This window comes from Carcharhinus amblyrhynchos, chromosome 16 (assembly GCF_965287045.1).
Source record: "Carcharhinus amblyrhynchos chromosome 16, sCarAmb.v2.hapA, whole genome shotgun sequence".
In the NCBI taxonomy this organism is placed as follows: domain Eukaryota; kingdom Metazoa; phylum Chordata; class Chondrichthyes; order Carcharhiniformes; family Carcharhinidae; genus Carcharhinus; species Carcharhinus amblyrhynchos.
In genome coordinates, this window is record NC_137339.1 from 30,744,565 (window position 1) to 30,765,355 (window position 20,791).

Genomic DNA, 20,791 nt, shown 5'->3' on the forward strand with positions numbered 1-20,791 from the left:
AACGCGGATAAATGTGTAGTCGTCCATTTTGGCGGAACCAACGGGATGAACGAGTACACTATCAAGGGCAGGAGTCTTAGTAGTGTTGAAGAGCAGAAGGACCTTGGGGTCCGGGTCCACAGGACTCTTAAATCGGCCTCGCAGATGGAGGATGTGGTCAAGAAGGCGTATGGTGTACTGGCCTTCATTAATCGAGGGATTGAGTTTAGGAATCGGGAGGTAATGCTGCAACTTTATAAGACCCTTGTCAAGCCTCATTTGGAGTACTGTGCGCAGTTCTGGTCGCCTCACTATAGGAAGGACGTAGAAGCTATTGAAAGGGTACAGAGGAGATTTACAAGGATGTTGCCTGGACTGGGAGGCATGCCTTATGAAGTTAGGTTGAGGGAGCTGGGACTCTTTTCCCTGGAGAGACGAAGGTTGAGAGGCGACCTGATAGAAGTTTATAAAATGTTGAGAGGAATAGATAGGGTGGATTCTCAGAGGCTATTTCCCCGGGTTGAAATGGTCGCTACAAGACGACACAGATTTAAGGTGCAGGGAGGAAAGTACAGAAGTGATGTTAGGGGTAAGTTTTTCACTCAGAGGGTGGTGAGTGAATGGAATCGGCTGCCGTCAGTGGTGGTGGAGGCGAACTCACTGGGGTCTTTTAAAAGACTTCTGGATGAGTATATGGGGTTTAATGGGATTGGGGGTTATAGATAGGTCTATAGATTGGTAGGTGTTGATGAGATCGGCGCAACTCGTGGGCCGAAGGGCCTGTTTGTGCTGTAGTGTTCTATGTTCTATGTCAGGAAGCACAGGATGGATGAGTGAATGGGACAGTGCGAGTTAGGACGTGGACAGAGTTTTGGGTTACTCATTTTACCGAGGTTAGAATATGGAAGGCTGGTCAGGAGCGCATTGGAACTTTCAATATATCCATGAGGATTTCAGCAGCAGATGGTTGAGACAGAGTTAGGCAACTTTACGGAGTTGGGAATAGTTGTTCGAGTTTAGCTCATATGAGAACTCTTCAGAGGAGAATTGGGATGAGACAAAAAGCAAAGGCTCCACGTGTATCTTTGTTGACCACAGTTGCTGAAAGATACAAGACCAAGAACAGAATTTTATTGTCCCATTACAGCAAGGGCACAAGACCAACAGCTTCAGGCCACAGTGTGCATTGTAATTGTGAGTAAGACAGAGGAATTGATGAAGCAAATGGCAAGAGTGACACAATTCAGAAAATAACTTTTGGACGTCCATATTTTACCACACATCTCCCTCTTGCCTGATTTGAGCAGAAATACCAATGAGTGCCACAAGCTCTACTGTGAATTTTAGCCCAATATGTTTTAAAATTGATAAAGGAACAAGCTGATGAGTAATAAACTAGAATCAGCTGACAATATATGACTGCAAAGGAGCATCTCCCAAACAGTGATGATTTTGAGATTGAGCTTGAGCTTGAAGGGGAGAATGGAGGCTCACTAACCAAAGTTTTAAATTTATGCAAAGCAAATCTCTATCAGATGAGAAATAAATTGACCACAGTAAATCAGATTGAACTGTTAATAGTTATACATACAGTGGGAACTCTTCAGAGGAGAATTGGTATGAGACTAAAAGCAAAGCTCCACTTGTATACTTCAGAACTGTGGACAAAGAGGTAAGACTAAGGGTGAAATTTTCCTGTCCTGTTACATCAGGGGTGGAGCTGTTCAAAGGTCTATTGACTTCGGCTGAACCATAAAGCTCCATTGGTGTAAAATTCCATCCCAAGAGTCAGGCCGAATGAAATGGTTCCCACGTAAGGAAAGCCATGTGGAAACAACATCATGGAAATGTGTGTTCAAATATGGATATCCAAAAGTTGTCTTCTGAATTGCGTCACTCTTGCTGTTATCTTGAAAATATTCCCTGCCTAGTTCACCATTGAAATGTACACTATGGCTTGAATTGTGCGGCAGATATGAACACAGCACAGTGGCACAGTGGTTAGTAATGCTGCCTCACAGTGCCAGGGACCCGGGTTCAATTCTGGCCTTAGCTCACTGTCTGTGCGGACTTAGCACATTCTCTGTGCTTGTGTGGGTTTCTCCGGGTGCTCTGGTTTCCTCCCACAGTCCAAAGACATGTAGGTTAGGTAGATTGGCCATGGTAAATTTCCCATTAATGCCCCAAGGTTAGGGCGATTAGCAGTAAATACGTGAGGTTACGGGGATAGGGCCTGGATAAGATGCTCCGTCGGAGAGTCAATTCAGGCTTGAAGAGCCAAATGGGTTCCTTCTGTACTATATGTATGTATAATACAAGTAATGAAAACAGTCATGGAGGCTAATGATACAAAAGATAAACAAATCTCCACAGTCTGATGGCATCCCACCCCAAAAGGTAACGAAATTGCTGATGCATATTATCACAATGTTCCCAATATTCTCTAGATCTTCGGATCTGAAAATTCTAAACTCATCTCCATTATTTAAGGAAGGAGATCGGAAGAATTCTGCTAACTGCAGTCCGGTCAGATTAACATCAACTGTTCTGATATCGATTCTCAGAAACAGATAGAGTGCTTGAGCATTTAGACAAGTATCAGTTAAAGTATATCTCCTTGAAAGTGAAGTTACAGGTGGACAGGGTGGAGAAGAAGGCATGCTTGGTTTCATTGGTCAGCACGTTGAATACAGGAGTTGGGATGTCTTGTTGAAGTTGTACAAGACAAGACATTAGTAAGGCCAGACCAGGAACACTGTGTACAGTTCAGCAATTACAGAATTATAGAAAGGATATTATTAAACCAGAAAGAGTGCAGAAATGATTTACTAGGATGCTACCGAGACTTGATGGTTTGAGTTATAAGGAGAGGCTGGATAGACTGGGACTTTTATCCATGGAGTGTAAGAGCCTTAGGGGAGAATCTTAGAGGCATATAAAGTAATGGAGGGCATGGCTTAAGTAGATAGTCAAAATCCTTTCCCAAAGTCTAAAACTAGAGGGCATAGATATAAGGTGAGAGGGGAGAGATATAAGGTCCAGAGGGGCATTTTTTTTTCCCTCACTCAGAAGGTGATGAATGTCTGGAACATGTCAGAGGCAGGAGTAGAAGTAGGTACAATTTTGTCTTTTAAAAGCAGTTAGACAGACAGAGGGGTAAGACTGGCAATAGAGGGATATGGGCCAAATGCAGATAATTGGGACTAGCTTAGCAGTAAAAACTGGGCAGCATGGACAACTTGGGCCAAAGCGCCTGTTTCCATGCTGTAAACCTCCATAACTCTATAGGCAAACCATGGGAACTCTTCAAAGGAGCATTTGGTATGAGACAAAAAGCAAAGGCTCCACTCACGCGCTGAAGCAACTATGGCCAACAAATGAGATAAGAACAAGGATCACCCACTTTCCATGCTACTTGACACCATGCAGAATATCTTTTACAAAAAAGGTCAGACATGCACATCATAAATCAATGCAGATTAATTGAAATAAAAACAGAAAATGCTGGATACACTTAGCAGGTCTGGCAGCATCTGTGGAGCTTTGTTTACCTTTAGTCCCATTAGTCTGCAGGAATATTTTTATTACTTGTATTAAACCTACTGTTTCCCTCCTTGATCCTATTCTCTCATACCACTAGTACATTATATCCATTTCACAATGCAAGAAGTGCACAAAGTACTCCAGTTATTTATCAAGCCTGTCAGTTAAAAAGAGTTCTGAAAAGGGGTCATATGGATACAAAATGTTAACTTGCTCTCCACAGATCCTGCCAGGCCTGCTGAGTTTATCCAACATATTTTGTTTTTATTTCAGTTAATCCTCTGATTTATAATGGGCAGGGCAGGTCTGACTAATGCTGACTTCTTACTTTGTAAGTAGAAAAGCAGCATTGGAAACTGGGCTATCTGGGGACTGGCACAATCTGGGACATCTTTGGGGTCATGGGAAACACATAACACAATGGCAAGAGCTTCCAGCATTGGGAATGTAGTCTTGTGTTTTGGCAGCACAGTGAGGAATTCAACCTCCAATCACAATGGGGTAATTAGGCTGAAAAATCAGTGCCCCTCTCTTTGTCCCAGTGGCTGTCATCTGTGCTCCCCCCCTCGTTGGGTCCTCACCACCTTACTCTTGAACTCGCCACCTGTATCATGATCATACCATTGGACAACACTGCCAGCTGCCAACTGAGTTGGCTGGCAGCCAGTGAGGAAATGGGAACAAAGTCCAAGGAAAATGAGTGTGGACCAAGATCCAATAGCAGCGAGTTGCTAAGGGAAATCAAAATCACTGGGAGCAACAAACCATTCTTTCAGCTCCAGATCCTTGCCTTCTAATCTCTTTCTTCATATTAAACTTGGAATTGAGCACTTAAAGCAAAATGCTTGGTGCAAATAATAACATGAGAACAGGAGTGGAGTGGGGGGCCCATTTGGCCTCTTGACTCTGCTCCACCATTCAATAAAATCACGGCTAATCTAATCTTGGATCAACTCCACTTTCTTGCCTACTCCATAACCATGTACTCCTACGCAAAATCAAAAATCTGTATAATTCAGCCTTGAACACATTCGACGACCTAACCTTCACTTCTCACCTGAGTAAAAAATTCCAAAGATTAATGATCCTCCAATAGTTGGGAAGACATGATGGCACAGTGGTTGGCACGGCTGCCTCACAGCGCCAGGGATTCAGGTACAATGCCAACCTTGGGTGGCTGTCTGTTCGGAGTTTGCATGTTCTCCCTGTGTCTGCACGGGTTTCTTCCGGGTGCTCCAGTTTCCTCCCACACTCCTAAGATTTGCAGGTTAAGGTTATTGGACATGCTAAATTACCCCTTAGTGTCAGAGGGACTAGGGCCAAGGTGGGATTGTTGTCGGAGAGGACTCGAATGACCTCCTTCTGCATTATAGGAACTCTATGATCTTAAGAGGAATTACTCAATTTCCATCTTAAATGGAAGATCTCTTATTGTGAAACTATATTCCCAGTTTTAGGTTCCTCAAGCACCCTCTCAGCATCTATCCTGTCCTTTCAGAAGCTTTTCTGTTTCAATAAGATAGCTTCTTATTCTTCCAAACTCCAATGAGTATAGGCCCAAGCTACTCTATTTTTCCTCCTAAAGCCGCCTCTCTATCCCGGGCATAAAATGTAATTCTCAGCATGGCAAATTAGTGTAAAGACCAGAAGATAATCACAACGCGGCCTTAGGGGGTTTCAGGTGGATAACCCTTATCAAGTGGGGTAGCAACATTGTGTTTGGAGATTCAGCTACTAGGCCTGAATCACAACTCAGTATAATAAGCAGAAAATTGAACAGTGACAGAAAATGGCCACGTGTTTCAGGGAGCAAGTCTGACAATTGCTGAACATCCTTCAGGTTAGAAATAAAATCAATAAACGGACAGATGAAAATATATTTATACCAACGACAATATTTTACCTGGCATATGACGCATGCAGCAAAGAATGGATCTCGCTTTGATTTTAAAATCCTTTTCTCCTTCCTTGAAACCCTGGTTGATAAGGTGAACTACTTCATCTGGAGATAGGTCCCCTCTGATTGCGAACATTAACACAAAACAAGTCAGACTCTAGATAACTCATTATCACATCAAATAAGAGACAGATTAATAAGACACATTTTGTGCATTTCTATAGTCAAGCCTGGGTAAAATGTCAAGCCTGCCCTAAAATGTCTATACTGGGACTAGTTCAGTTTGGTAGTCCCAGTATTTTATAAAAATACTGGTACGACCAAACTGTATTTCAGTATTTTATAAAAATACACTGAATGTATTTTTATAAAATACTGAAGATCTGTGTATATAATTCCACATGTCCATTAGATTCACTGTAGGTTGGTCAGCTTATTTCATACACCAATAAAGGTGAAACACTAGCAAATCAAGTGCCCTTATTTTTAGAAGTGACCATATGAAAGAATGGCTGAAAATTCAGCATAAATATTTCATTTTGTTTGTTAGTGTCACATGTAGGCTTACATTAACTCTGCAACGAGGTTACTATGAAAATCCCCTAGTCGTCTCACGCTGGCACCTGTTCGGGTACACTGAGGGAGAATTTAACATGGCCAATAGACCCTACCAGCAGGTCTTTCAGATTGTAGGAGGAAACCGGAGCACCCAGAGGAAACATCAAGAAATGTGAACACCACCCAGCAAATAAACTGACATAACACCAATTTTTAAAAAGGGGCACAGGCAGCAGTACAATTTTGAGTATCACACTATTATCTCTTGTTGGATTCAACGTCACTATTTCTGTAAAGTGGATATTGCATCCCTATGAGCTTGCACATTCCTTTACCTGACCAATAGTCAGGCAGACAATAGCAAGACTCAGGAACCAAAGGAAAAAAAATATTTTCCACTGAATCCATCATTTGCCATGAAAAAATTATAATTTGCAGTAGGGAAGCAGATTGATCGTACCTCGGGAGAGAGAAGATGGTTACTATAACAAATAAGGCTGAAAAATTCCTTTCAAAATGTCAGCAAGGCTAATAGTGCGCACGGTTATTTAGCTGCAAACGCCACACCAGCTAATAAAGACAGTTTGGCCCGGAGGGCTAGTAGAAGAAAGGGAAGCAGCAGAAATAGCTGATCAGATTGTCTCAAACTTAATGACAAAGAAGCAAGAGCGGACGCACAATTAAACAAAGAAACTAAGAGGCTACTTTTAATGATTCATCGATCACTCGTGGCTTCACAAAAAATAAAATTTCAATATTTAACTTTCTTACTGAGCAATGCAAAATTCCTGACCTCATATGATAGATTCAAAGTAAATTCAGCACAGGAATTCTTTTGTGTCCAAGTATCTGGAAGATTAATTACTGCCCATCAACCCGTGACACTTAAAATTAACCATTACAATGTGGTTTCTCATTCCTTCAGATTTTTATTGTTGTTGAGAGATTTTTTTCAAATTTAAGATTATTCTTTTCAAATAAAAAGCTTCTTTTGTTCTCCCCATCAAATCTCCCTCACTCTCTCTTTCGGTGTCCTTTTAGATGTCAGATGTTGGCTTAATCATTCAAGTTGACACTCCCTTAATCAGACCTTGTGCTGTTTGTTTCACAGTCTGACTGGTTAAGGAGATACTCAATTGCTTACTCTGTTCACATAGATCCAAGGTTCCCTGAAGTGATTTGCAACTCAAACATCCAATAACTCCCAACCCAAGCCCCATGGAGATTGAACAGGCAAAGTTCAAATCTGACTCACTATTGATACTATGCACTGTTCGATTACAGGAATTTTTGAGTTATTTAAACATAGAAAAATGTTCCAAGGCATTTCAGAGGTGTTGACATAAATTGTTCATTAGTGTAGCTATTAAAGATGAATCAGTTGAGCTTGTAAAGTGGCTCATTTACATATGCAGGGACTCATTCTCTGTAAATAAAGTAATAAGCTCAAACCTTGCCCCTTTTCTGCTGAATTACCAGGAGCTTGGGGAACCAAGAGTTCCCTGTTCCTTTCTCCATGGCATTGCCTTGGCCAGTCAACATGCCAAACAATGAGCACTGTGGTACAGTCACTGTGTGACTGAAATTTGGCACTCGTTTGGCCTGATGAGTGCAAGGTGAACAACATCAGCAACGCGTCTCCTTTCAGCAATATTCAAGCTCTGTGCTACCATGTAATTGTTTACTATTCAACAAGCCACCACCGCCCTTTCAGATACTGCAGGACAGATTGTCACTCGCTGCATACACCTCTTCCCATCCCCCACCTCATCAATTATTTTAAATCTGTTCCCTCTGGTCATTGGCCCTTCTGCCAGTGGAAACATAGAACATAGAAAAAACTACAGCACAAACAGGCCCTTCGGCCCACAAGTTGTGCCAATGATATCCACACCTACTAGGCTCACCTATAACCCTCAATTCTATCAAGTTCCATGTACTCATCCAGAAGTCTCCTGAAAGACCCTATCGAATTTGCCTCCACCGGCAGCCAATTCCACTCACCCACCACCCTCTGAGTGAAAAACTTACCCCTGATACCTCCTCTGTACCTACTCCCCAGCACCTTAAACCTGTGTCCTCTCATAGCAACCATTCCAGCCCTTGGGAAAATCCACCCGACCTATACCTCTCAACATCTTATACACTTCTATCAGGTCACCTCTCATTCTTCATCTCTTTAAGGAGCGAGGACCGAGCTCCCTCAACTTATCCTCATAAGGCATGCCACCCAATCCAGGCAACATCCCTGTAAATCCCCTCTGCACCCTTTCAATAGCTTCCACAGCTTCCTGTAATGAGGTGACCAGAACTGAGCACAGTACTCCAAGAGAGGTCTGACCAGGGTCTTATATAAAAAAAGTATTCCCCCCATCCACTCTTAAAGACACTCAATTTTCAACATTTCAATTAGAACTTGATTTAATCTTCGCTATTATAAAGGAGAATAACTCCAGCTTCTCTAGTCTCTCCACATAACTAAAGTGCCTCATGTCCACTGCAATTCTAGTGAATGTGCAACTTCTCCATGGCAATCACAAGATTGATCCAAGAAAGGAACTATTTGATAGTGAGTTTAATGTCAGCCGTGGGTAAATATTGCAAGGCAGAGGGACTACTGAAATACCTAGATTGACGTTATCTTAAGAGGGAGTCAATGTGAACCTATGGAGAAGTTTTGCTTAGCAAATTTATTGGATATCTTGAGGAAATAGTGAACAATAAAAGCTCCGTGGATTTGATTTATCTTGTTTGGGATTTGCAAGAGGGAATAGATGCATGCTGAAGAACCGCAAATGGAATTTACCAATCATAAATATGAAAGAGAGGGGAGAAAGGAACTAAATTAGAGGCAATATAGCTCTGAACTGTAGATCAAGGCGGCAGGAAGATCAGGGTTATTGGTGCCTCTTGGTTAAGTGGCCACTCCGCATTGTGGGCGACTTATTCCACTCTGGTCAATAAGACCAACGCACAAACTATAAACTCCACCACATGCAGGGCAAGTAGTGCTTTGAAAGATGAGTTGACTTGAGTTTTGTGCACTCCTTCCGATGCCTCAACTTTGCTTCTACACATTGAAGTCTCATGATCTGTTTAGTCTCTTTCCAGATGAGCCTTCTCCATTTTGGCTCATCACGAGCCAGGGAATCCCCTGATTTAGCAGAGATGCTTGAATTCTTCAATGATGCTTTGAAGACTCCTACAAAACGTTGCCAAAGCAAGAGTAGGGTGTGACTCTGCAATCTGGCAGGGAGTCATTGGTAGGCATGGAGCAGGCAAATGTAACAGTAACAGCTTACTCTTAATAAAAACCTGTGCACGCAACCTCCTCATCATCAACACAACCTTCCATCTGCTACCTGTAACAAGACCTCCTGGATGCACCCCTGCTCTAAGCACTGGCATCTTATTGACTATGTCATTGTCAGGAGAAAAGACAGGCAGGGTGTCAGAATAACAACCAAGGCCATGTGTGGTGCTGACTGGACAGATCACAGGCTCATTGTCTCCAAAATGAGGCTCTGCATCAAATCCAAGAGGCGACCACAAGGAAGCAAGGTTATGAAAAGAATCAATGTGGCCAAGCTGAAGAACCTCAGCATAGCTTCAGACAGGCTGAAGACTTAGAAATCAAGCTTGCTGACCTACACCTTGCAGGCAGCGCTGAGAATGACTGGGAACGCTTCAGGGATGCTGTCCATATGTCTGCATTGAAGATGCTCAGGCCCTCTACCCATAAGTAGCATGACTGCTTCGATGAGAATGATGAGGAGATACAGGCTCTACTTGTTGAAAAGCACTGTCTTCATCAGGCCTGTCAGATTGACTCTTCTTCAGCTGCCAAGAAAAATGCTTTTAACCAGTGCTCACAGGACAGTCCAGAATAAACTGCGTAAAATGCAGGATGCCTGGCTGAGCGCCAAGGTAGATGAAATACAGGGAAACGCTGACAGAAATGACTTGAAACGGTTCTATGAAGCCCTCAATCTCTCGGGAGCTCCCCCGTCCTGAATACAGATGGTACAACTCTCATTAGAGAGGGCTCAGATCCTGCCAAGATGGGTTGACCACTTTGAAGCCGTCCTCAAATCGACCGTCATCTATTAACGATGAGACAACAGACAGGATTCCCCAGGCTGATATCAACAGCACCATGGGTGACCCACCAGTAGTAGCCGAAGTCACGAAAGCTGTCAGCCAGCTATCCAGTGGCAAAGCCCCAGGGCAGATGCCATACACACAGTGATCTACAAAGCTGATGGTCCTGTACTTAACAAGAAGCTCACCGAGTTGTTCCAATCCTTTTGGAAGCAAGAATCCATTCCTCAGGAACGTAAAGATGCTTCCATCGTACACCTCTACAAGAGGAAGGGCAATCGGCAAATATGCGACAACTACCGAAGAATCTCGCTGCTCTCCTTCACAGGAAAAACCCTCGTGAGAGTCCTGCTAAATCGTCTGGTCACCCATCTGGAGCTGGGCCTGCTTCCAGAGTCACAGTGTGGCTTCCACAAAGATCATGGGACTATTGACATGATTTTTGCTGCACGCCAACTTCAGGAGAAGTGTCAGGAGCAGAATCGCGAGCTCTACACAACCTTCGTTGACCTCACGAAAGCTTTTGACACTGACAGCTGACAAGGCCTGTGGAGGATCATGTCGAAGTTCAGCTGCCTCCCCCACCCCCCCCGCCGCCGCCCCAAATTCATTCAGATGGTATGCCAGTTCCATGATGGCCAGAGTACTGGATGGTGGAGAATCCTGAGGCATTCCCAGTCACCAATGGCGTCAAACAGGGCTGTGCTCTCGCACCCACGCTGTTCAGCATGATGCCTTCCAGGACAGTGTTGCTGGAATCAGCCTCAAGTACAGAGTGGATGGGAAGCTCTTCAACCTGAGGAGACTTCAAGCTATTACCAAAGTGAAGGAGATTGTTCTGGGAGATTTCCTCTTTTCCAATGACTGCACCCTGTATACTGGCTCAGAGCCAGAGGTGCAAGTCAGTATGGACAAATTTTCCATGGTTTGTGACAACTTTGGACTCATCATCAACATTAAAAAGACCAAAGTCATGCACCAGCCTGCTCCTCATGCACCATACACAGAACCCATAATCACAATCAAAGGGCAGAAACTACAGGCAATGGACCAGTTCACTTATCTTGGCAGCATCCTTTCCCAAGCAGTGACTATTGATACAGAACTTAACTACAGAATAGCAAAGGCAAGTTCTGCTTTCGGTAGACTGCGCTCCACTGTATGGGAACATCGAGGAATCAGCCCAGCAACAAAACTGAAGGTCTACAGCGCCACGGTACTCACTACCCTCCTGTATGCCTGTGAAACGTGGACTGTGTATCGAAGGCATGCAAGACAGCTCAATCATTTCCACATGACTTGTCTTCACAGAATATTACGCACCTGATGGCAAGACAAAGTACCAGACACTGAAGTTCTCTCCACAGCAAGTCTACCATCAGTCCACACACTGCTGATGAGAGCGCAGACCCAGTGGGCAGGTCATGTTGTCCATATGTCAGATGAACGCATAACCAAGCAGCTCCTTTTTGGGGAAGTCTCTGCTGGAAAGCTCGCCCTACCTGGCGCTGCCTCATCCACAAAGGCTATCAAGCTCACAAAGCAAGGTGCATTGCTGAAGCACAACTTAAGTGCAAGCTGCACAAGTCCACAGCAACCAGTGCAACAACTACAGCGTCTACACAAGTCTGTCCGATATGTGCCAGGACGTTCCATGCCCCAGTTAACCTGATCAGTCATCTTCAGACACACCGCAACCAGCTTCAAAATGACTAACGGTATTGAGGTCCTCATTGATGACAATGGACGAACAACAACTTTATGCATAATATGGTGGAAGGACAGACTGACGAGAGAAGCATTATTAGCAGATACTGTGGAGAAAAATTCAGGGGAAACTGGGGTCTTTAAAAGAGTGGATAAATTTGAGGAATTTACTTTGAGGTCAACCATTTGGACCACTGAGTCCTTTCCAGCGGTACACTGTCCCATGCAAGTAAACTGTATATATACAGAGATATAGAAAGATATTCATCACAATCTTTGCTGAAAGCTTCCCTATCATGTTTCCCTGCATGAAACTCCTATAATAAAAAGGGATCATACCATATGAACTGTAGCAAAGTCAATGGCCGGAATTCTCTGGCCACTCATTCTGGCAGGATTCTCTGGTCCCACTGGCAGCACACCCCCGCCCGTGTGGAGTGACGTCAATAGGAATTCCCACTGAGGACCCGCCATAAGCAAATGTGCCACCGCCCTCCAGCAGGAAACACATGGCTGGGAGGCCGGAGAATCTCACCCAATATAAACATATTGGTATTCAATGCAGAAGACATAGTGCCTATCCTCAATCACATTCATAGTGTCCTTTTATCTGTACTGGGCTGGGGATATCATTAAGAGTGCTCTTCTTTCTAATCTCATCTTGGTACAGAAGATCGTAAGAGTTACAGAATAAATAAATTCTCTAAAAATTACTCTGATTTATGACCGTGTGAAAGAACCTTTTGCGGTTTCGCCAATAATAATAATAATTTGAAAATTGAATACTTAAAAATGTATCAAACTATTAAGCATTGCTGTCAAAATACTGAAATAAAATTGCCAAAAAATTCTCAGATGATGTGCTTTAATTACTTACGGGACTTGGTTCCAAGGAATGGGGGTAACATTGGAGTTGGCAAAGAGATGAGGACTATATCTTGCTTCAAAATATATTACACCTTCTCTTGCTTTCATTTGCACAAGCTCATAAGCTATTCTTTTCATAGCTTCTCGGTCTCCACTACATGCAACAGAAAAACAAAAAGAAATAGTTATTTTCAGACAGAGAAAGCACATATAAATCTTACTGGAGTTTTGGAGCATTGGGTTCATCTGGCACAGCAGCAGATTTGGACCAAAAAAAAGATCAACAATGCTTTCCTAGTGCATGAATCCAAAAGTATTTTACAAGCACATAAACAGTAAAAATGTAGCAAGAGGAGGTTGGGGGTCCTCTATGTATCAAAAAAGACATGGAAGCAGGAGACATAACCGTTAAATAAGTAATGTCCATCTCTCTGTATCTAGTAAGAAGTCTCACAACACCAGGTTGAAGTCCAACAGGTTTATTTGGAATCACGAGCTTTCAGAATGCTGCTACTTCACCCGGTGAGGAGCAGCGCTCAGAAATCTTGTCATTCCAAATAAACCTGGTGTTGTGAGACTTTTTACTGTGTCCATCCCAGTCCAACACTGGCATCTCCACGTCATCCCTATAACTAGGATGAGAATGCTGTCAAAGTCAGTGAAAATGTTGAGATTCTGGATGGAGAGAAATTGAGAAAGGGAGGGTATTAGAAAGGTTAGCTGCACTGAAAGCTGATAAGTCACTAGAATCAGATGGGTTGTATCCAAGGATATAGAGGGAATCAAGGATGGAAATTGCAGGGGTACTTGTCATAATCTTCCAATCCTCCTCAAGGTGGTTCTAGTAGGCTAGCAAATTTCAAATGTAACACCTTGTTCCAACCTCACTGGCACGAAAGCTTTTAGAACTGGTAAACCCATGACAGTCACTTAGACAAATGTGTAGATTAAATAAGGAAACCCATCTTTAATTACTAAAAGCAAATTGTGTTGAACCAACTTGACTGATTTTTTGAGGATGTAACAGAGTCAAGGAGGGTAATGCAGTGTTGTGATGTATATGGATTTCCAAAAAGGCATTTCATGAAGCACTATAGAATAATAGAATCCTATGGTGCATAAGGAGGCCATTCAGCCCATTGTGTCTGCACCAATTACAATCCCTATCCCCATAACCCCATGCATTTACTCTAGCTAGTCCGCCTGACACTAAGGGTCAATTTAACATGGCTGATTCACCTAACCCGCACATCTTTGGAGTGTGGGAGGAAACCAGAGCACCTGGAAGAAATCCATTCAGACATGGGGAGAACATGCAAACTTCACACAGACAGTGACCCAAGCCGGGAATCAAACCCAGGTTCCTGGCGCTGTGAGACAGTGCTAACCACTATGCCACCAAACCGCCCACCACTTTGTACGTTTGCCAGCTGAGTTGAAGAATTGGAATAAAAGATTGTGGCAGGATGGATGCAAGGTTGGCCAAGTGTCTGGAAACAAAGCCGGGATGTCCTTGCTTATGGTTATCCCATACAACACTTTCACCTTAACGTTGACCTCCAATTATCATCCTGCACTGTCACTCTGTTGCTGCTGGTTCACAGTAATGTTGATGCATGTTTGGGTATTCCTGCTTAATTCCCATGTCAAGGCTGGACCGCAGCAGGTAAATCCAGTGTTTTGGGTAGTTAGAGAGAGGGGGAGCGATGGGTTTACAGAAACAAGCGGATAGGAAGAAAGGGGATGGATTGTGTGACTGCCGCCCATAGGTCAATCAGCAAATGGCAGCCCCGAAGACTGTCATGCTTCCCCCCCCACTCCCTTCCTTCCCTATAAACATCTAAAGAAAAAGAGATTGGGCTTCATGCTCCTGTCCCACTGCCCACATTTCATTGCATGGGCAGCATATTATAGAGGTTAATTGGCCGATAGCAAACCTAATTGACTCTTAATTATTCATCTAAATTTGGCGGGCTGGCTGATTTTGGAGCCCTGCTTTCGCCCCATATTATAGGGGATTGTTTGGGAATGAATGGGAAGGTGGTGGATAAGCATCCACTTCACCTCCTACCCCACAAGAAACACACCAGGGGTTACATAAAATTCAGCCTAGGGAGTGCGCTATACCATTTTTTGAAATATGCAAAACAGCACATCCCTCACTTCACCATCTTAGTTCACTTGGTGTATCGTGACATTTTTCAATAAACCTCTATTTTTGTTAGTCCCCATTCTTGCAACCCAATACTTCTACACTTACAGTAACCAAGGTGCCAGCAGAAAATAAAAGAAAAAGAATCAAGAATTAGTTGGAATGTAGCATCATTATCTTTACATCTCTTATCATTCAGCATTCATATATCTTTGAAATTCTCCAGTTCGGAGAACAGTGGATGTCCAGCATACTCAAGATCGAGATTGACAGGTTTTTAGATACTAAAAGAACCGAGGAGTATAGAGAAGCTGGAGCCAAGGTAGACGATCTACCTGGACCCCACTATGTAGGGGAACATTCTCAAAGGGCTGGATGGCTTCACTGTGCTCCTTTATCTTATGTTCTCACATGCTTATCACAAACAAACAAACCTTCAAAGCCTAAATCTCGGGCATAATTAAGCATGGACATCAGTAAATGGTGTGCAGGATGTCCCTGACTCTGCATAAATTTCATTCATAATGAGCTATAAATAGAACCACTGATTAAGAAGTGCTTTCTGCTGAGAAAACACAGCAAAACAATATACACTTAAATATTATAAAGCACTCTGGAATAGGTCGGTGTGCAGTTGATATCACATGTGCTTTTGACTTACCAGCAGTAGCATAATTAACAAACTGATAAAATAAAAGACTTTGGTAAGCTAACAACACCTTTGGCTGCTATTAGATTACATAGCAATGATCAGTAGAATTATGATAAACATGGAGAGATTGCTAACCATGTGAACAGAACATCAAACTAAACAACACATACCTCAGTTTAACATTCATTCAAGATAAGGCTAGGAGTTTGTACCATGATCTTAAAGGCAAAGTGAAAGTTCAAACATTGGACTATTCAATGCTGTTTGTGAGTGGCTCTGAAGGTACAAAAAAACATGCAAAACCTACATAGCATTGTTGTAAGTGGAGTTGTTAGTGCCAATAACAATGCAACTGAATCTTTTATTAAAATATTCAATGAAATTATTAAGGAGAGTTGCTACACTTCTCAACAAGTGTTTAATTTTGGGGCGGCACAGTGGCAAGCACTGCTGCCTCACAGTGCCACGGCCCTGAGTTTGATTCCTGGCTTGGGTCACTGTCAGTACAGAGTCTGCATGTTCTCCCCGTGCCTGCGTGGGTTTCCTCTGGGCGCTCCAGTTTCCTCCCAGTCCAAAAGACATGCTGGTTAAGCACACTGAGGGAGAATTTAGCATGATCAGTGTACCCAGACAGGATCCAGAGTTTGACGATTAGGGGACTTTCACAATAACTTCAATGTTAATGTAAGTTTACTTGTGACACTAATAAATAAACCTTAAACTTGTTGGGACCAGTCTACTCTGGGAAAGGATGTCTCCAGGATATTCCCACTCCTGCTTCTACATTTCAAGAGGGGAAAAAAAGACAGTAAGTCAGATTTTAAAGTAGCAAAGGACTGTTTGACATTTCTAACACTCAGGGCAATCAAGGAAGGATTGTTCAAAGAACAAGTTATCTGTTGGTTTAGAGGGCAAACTAGGCAGCAAGGATAACCCCATTCTCTCAGGCGGTCATGGTCTTTGAAATTCTCTTCCATTGAGGGCAGTTGAAGCCGGGTCATTGAATACATTCAAGCTGAATTTGACAGATTTTTAATCAATAAGACAATAAATAGTTATAGGGACACATGCAGGAAAGCGGATACCAGGATCAGATAGCCCCATCATTTTATTGAATGGTGGAGTAGGTACATAGGGCCAAATGGTTTATCCCTGCTCCTGTTTATCATGTTCTGAGACTCCTCAAAGCTTAAGACTAATGGAAAAGAAATTATATATATCCTTTGTTACCTATTAGCGTTTCTAAGCACCCCCATTGCCATCTGAATCTATGTTAGTACAAGTATTGTAATGTTATTTGTCTCTAGATGGCCTCCAAAAGGTTGCATCCACATCCAATAATTAGTTACAACCAAGTACCTCACAGCTCTGTGCATCCCCACTCCTGCTTCTCCAAACACAATCACAAATAGGATTCTCTGCAACATGGGGGGGTGTGTGCATGCGTGCGAGCACGTTTCATACCTCAAGGCCCCTGCCCAAAAGTGTACGTTAGGAAATAAACATCCACAATCCATAGGAGTAACTCAAAAAAGTGATAAACAGTGTGCAGTTGGTGGGCCAATTCCCAAATCGACACAGGCGTACAGCTGCATGACCACCTAACCGAGATACACAACATGACTATTCCAGTGTCCTCTGCAGCAGCACTCCCTCCACCAAAGCAGGGAATTGCCCAAACTCTGAAGGGCAATTCAGGACAACCAACGTTGGTTTGCCGAGTGGTACTCACATCCCTTGAAACAATTTTCTTAAAATCACAATGCTTCAAAACTTACGTAAATATTGGGCTTCAACCTACAATCCTGCCTGGATGGGAAGTGTTCAAAAATCAGCTCCAGGGCCCCAGTGTCAGGCTTTAAGGATCTCATCTTTGTACAACACCAAGTTCTCACTCCGAAGTTGTGTAGTGTAGAAGAATTGCCTAGCTGCAGGGAAATAACAGGAGATACTACCTGACCACCAGTATTCCAGGCCTATAAACCCAGATAACCATTACATCACTTGTCAAAGCACTGCTAGTTTAATTTGGGAGTGCGTAAAGATGTTCATCGCTGACTTTTGATAGACCCTAATACAAGGGCTTGGATCTCCACACGGCAATATAAAGATGAACCTGAATGGAGGTTCCACAAAGCAAACACAGACATTTGGCCACCCTCCACTAATACTCCTTTTCCTAAATCTTCAAAACGAAAGATACGCCCAGAGAACACAGTGCTGCATTGCAAGTCTGCCCACCAGAAGCTTTAACTGTGAAAATAACTACAGGTAAACAATGTTTTGTAGTTTTAAAAAGCCTCCCAGGAAGGCTGTGTTTTTGTCCAACAAGACTATAAACTACCAGAGCAACAGTGAATTATTAAGCGATTCAGGAAAAAGAAAATTAATGTGTCTTTGACAACAAGAGTCCAGTTCAAAAGAACACTCCCTCTTTGGTACATATTTTACAATAAGCCATCGCTATCTTCACCATAGAAACTGCAACAGTTCATCTGGCAGCTCACCAACAATTACTCAAGAGCGATTACAAGTGGAATAATGTGTGATGACTTTGTCAACAGGTGAATAATAAGTGTTGACTTTGTCAATAATGGATAAATAAGAAAAAGAAATTGCTCAGATCATAAGGTCATTTTTTTTGGTGTTGTTATTAATTGACAGATCAGTCTTCGACATACCTTGTACAGATTACACTGACATGTAATATAGACAAATAGCCAAGAGGATGAAGCCACCTTACACCTAACATTGTGTGGAGATGCCAGCATTGGACTGGGGTGGGCACAGTAAAAAGTCTCACAACACTAGGCTGAAGTCCAACAGGTTTGTTTGGTATCATGAGCTTTTGGAGCACTGCTCCATCATCAGGTGAGTCATCTGGTTGTTACATGGAATATACGCATCAGATCTCCATGCAAATGCATTATTGGCATCTCATTATTAGTCCTATATAACGTTAGATACAGTAAGAAGTCTCACAATACCAGGCTAAAGTCCAACCAGATGACTCACCTGATGATGGAGCAGTGCTCCAAAAGCTCATGATACCAAACAAACCTGTTGGACTTTAGCCTGATGTCGTGAGACTTTTTACTGTGCCCACCCCAGTCCAATGCTGGCATCTTCACAATGTTAGGTGTAAGGCAGCTTCATCCTCTTGGCTATTTGTCTTTTTAGAGCTAGAAATTATTCTGCAATCCTGGGCTCCCACTGGGAAGCCATGATCACATTGAACATGCATTGGAGAATCAGAGGGAAAGTGCTGACTTCCTAGCACTGACCGTCTCTCTCGGCGGGTGCACAAGATGACAGAATTACCACGAACTAAGTACTTTTTATCTGTCTACTTTCCTCAAGAAATTACTAGCACAGTCCCACATGCAGCATCATCTCACTAAATGGTCATTATTTCCCAGTTCCTTAACAACAACTACTACTCTTAGGCTATTAAATCATGATGGTGATTTTAAAAAAAAGCCCAATTTTGTCCTATTCAGTGTCTGTGCACAGTACTTTCAAAGCATTTGTTATCGTGTTAAGGACCAGAAATATTGGCTCATCTCCTTTTGTAGCATGTTCTAAGCAGCGGCACAGTGACACAGTGAGCACTGCTGCCTCACAGCACCAGCGACTCGGGTTCGATTCCCGGCTTGGGTCTCTGTCTACGCTCCGGTTTCCTACCACTGTCCAAAGACGCACAGGTTAGGTGCACCGGCCATGCTAAATTCATCCTCTGTGTACCCAATCAGGTACTGGAGTGTGGCGACTAGGAAATTTTCACAGTAACTTGCTGTATGAATGTAAGCTTTTTACTGTCTTGCTGAGATCAATGGCAAACCCAAAGTATGAAAACTGGGACCCCTATTCCGAAATGTAAATATGGAGGTTATGATCATGTACCACTGGCAGGGCTTTGAAAATAAATATCTCATCAGATAATTGCTGCTGCACGGCCCAAATTAAAACAAATCAATGGTCTGAAAAAAATCACAAGTATCTGGTTATGTCCCAGCTGAGTACAAGGCAACAGGGTCTTGGGAAATTTCAGCCAGAGCCTTTACCTCTGAGCTTTTAGACAGTTATTAGCATCAAAGTGTATATTTAGCACTGAGAAGGTCATATTTTGCAACACGAGTGTGAATAGGAATGACTTGGCAACAACAACTGTGATTGGACTTTATCCGCTAAAATCAACCATGGTTAGAATTAAATGGAACCAAATTGAAAGTCTTCAGACTAAATGCAGAATGTGAAAAGCGCATTTTACATCCCTAATGAGCAGACAGTGGAATTTGAAGGAAGTGATTGAGATGCTGCTGATGGAGCAAACACTGAAAAAAAAATCTCCTTTCAGGGCTCATTATCAAGATACACAAAATGGATGGAACAAAATAGACCAGGAGGCTCCCAGGTTTGGAATCACAAGATGCCTCCAGTACAGAAGGAGGCCATTTGGCTCATCAAGTCTGTACTGACCACAATCCCACCCAGGCCTATTCCTGTATCCCTCGTTTACCCTGCTAATCCCCCCTTACACTAGGATCTATTTAGCATGGCCAATCAACCTAACCCGCACATCTTTGGAATGTGGGAGGAAGCCAGTGCGCCCGGAGGAAGCATGCAGACACAGGGAGAAAGTGCAAACTCCACACACTGACCCAAGGCCGGAACTGAACCTGGGTTCTGGCACTGTGAGGTAGCAGTGCTAAGCACCGTGCCACCCTCTCTGGTAAGCTAGCTAAGCTTAAATGGAATTGTGGTAGAGATTGTACAATTGTTCTCATCACCCTTTCATCACTGGAGGTGGGAGAAAAGAGCGGGGGGAAAAAGAAAAATCAGCTAGGCTCACTGCTCTGATTGATATGCTGTGATTTCTACAGGAAAGCAGAAAAGGGTGAATGCAAAGAGACGAGCCTACAGCTAAAAAAAATTACCAATACCAACCCTAGGGTCGTAAATGGAGAATTATCATTTGAGTACATTCTGGAGGCCAGCTAGCATCCATTCAACCACATCCAAACAATTTCAGGTGGAGGGGAAAGAAAAGTTAAGAGAAAAGTAGTCTACTATGAATATTTTATGCCTGAGGCACCAATATAGCAAACAATTGAAACATTAGCAATTAAATAATGAAACACAGATATACAACATGATTAATGGCACGATGAGGCCATGCATACAATGAGGTGCCGTGACACAGGGGAGGAGGAGAAGCAGCTAAACCCCTCAGATTATGCACTGAAACAACATGCCTTGCTATCCACTCAGCTGGATTCACGGTGCTTATTCTGGACAGAGGAAATGGTAAAATGGATCAAGGGACAAAAGCAGC

The 20,791-nt window shown here is 42.9% G+C and overlaps 1 protein-coding gene across 1 annotated transcript in view; it reads right to left on the minus strand.

Annotated features, from left to right (window-relative positions):
* ada (adenosine deaminase) overlaps nucleotides 1–20,791 on the minus strand; it is a 66,345-nt gene that overhangs the window by 24,611 nt on the left and 20,943 nt on the right. Inside the window, exons 4-5 of the mRNA XM_080204947.1 lie at nucleotides 12,663–12,806; nucleotides 5,426–5,541 (exon numbers count right to left, since the gene is read on the minus strand). Of these exons, the coding sequence (XP_080061073.1) occupies nucleotides 5,426–5,541; nucleotides 12,663–12,806 (260 nt within the window). The remainder of the gene's footprint in view (nucleotides 1–5,425; nucleotides 5,542–12,662; nucleotides 12,807–20,791) is intronic.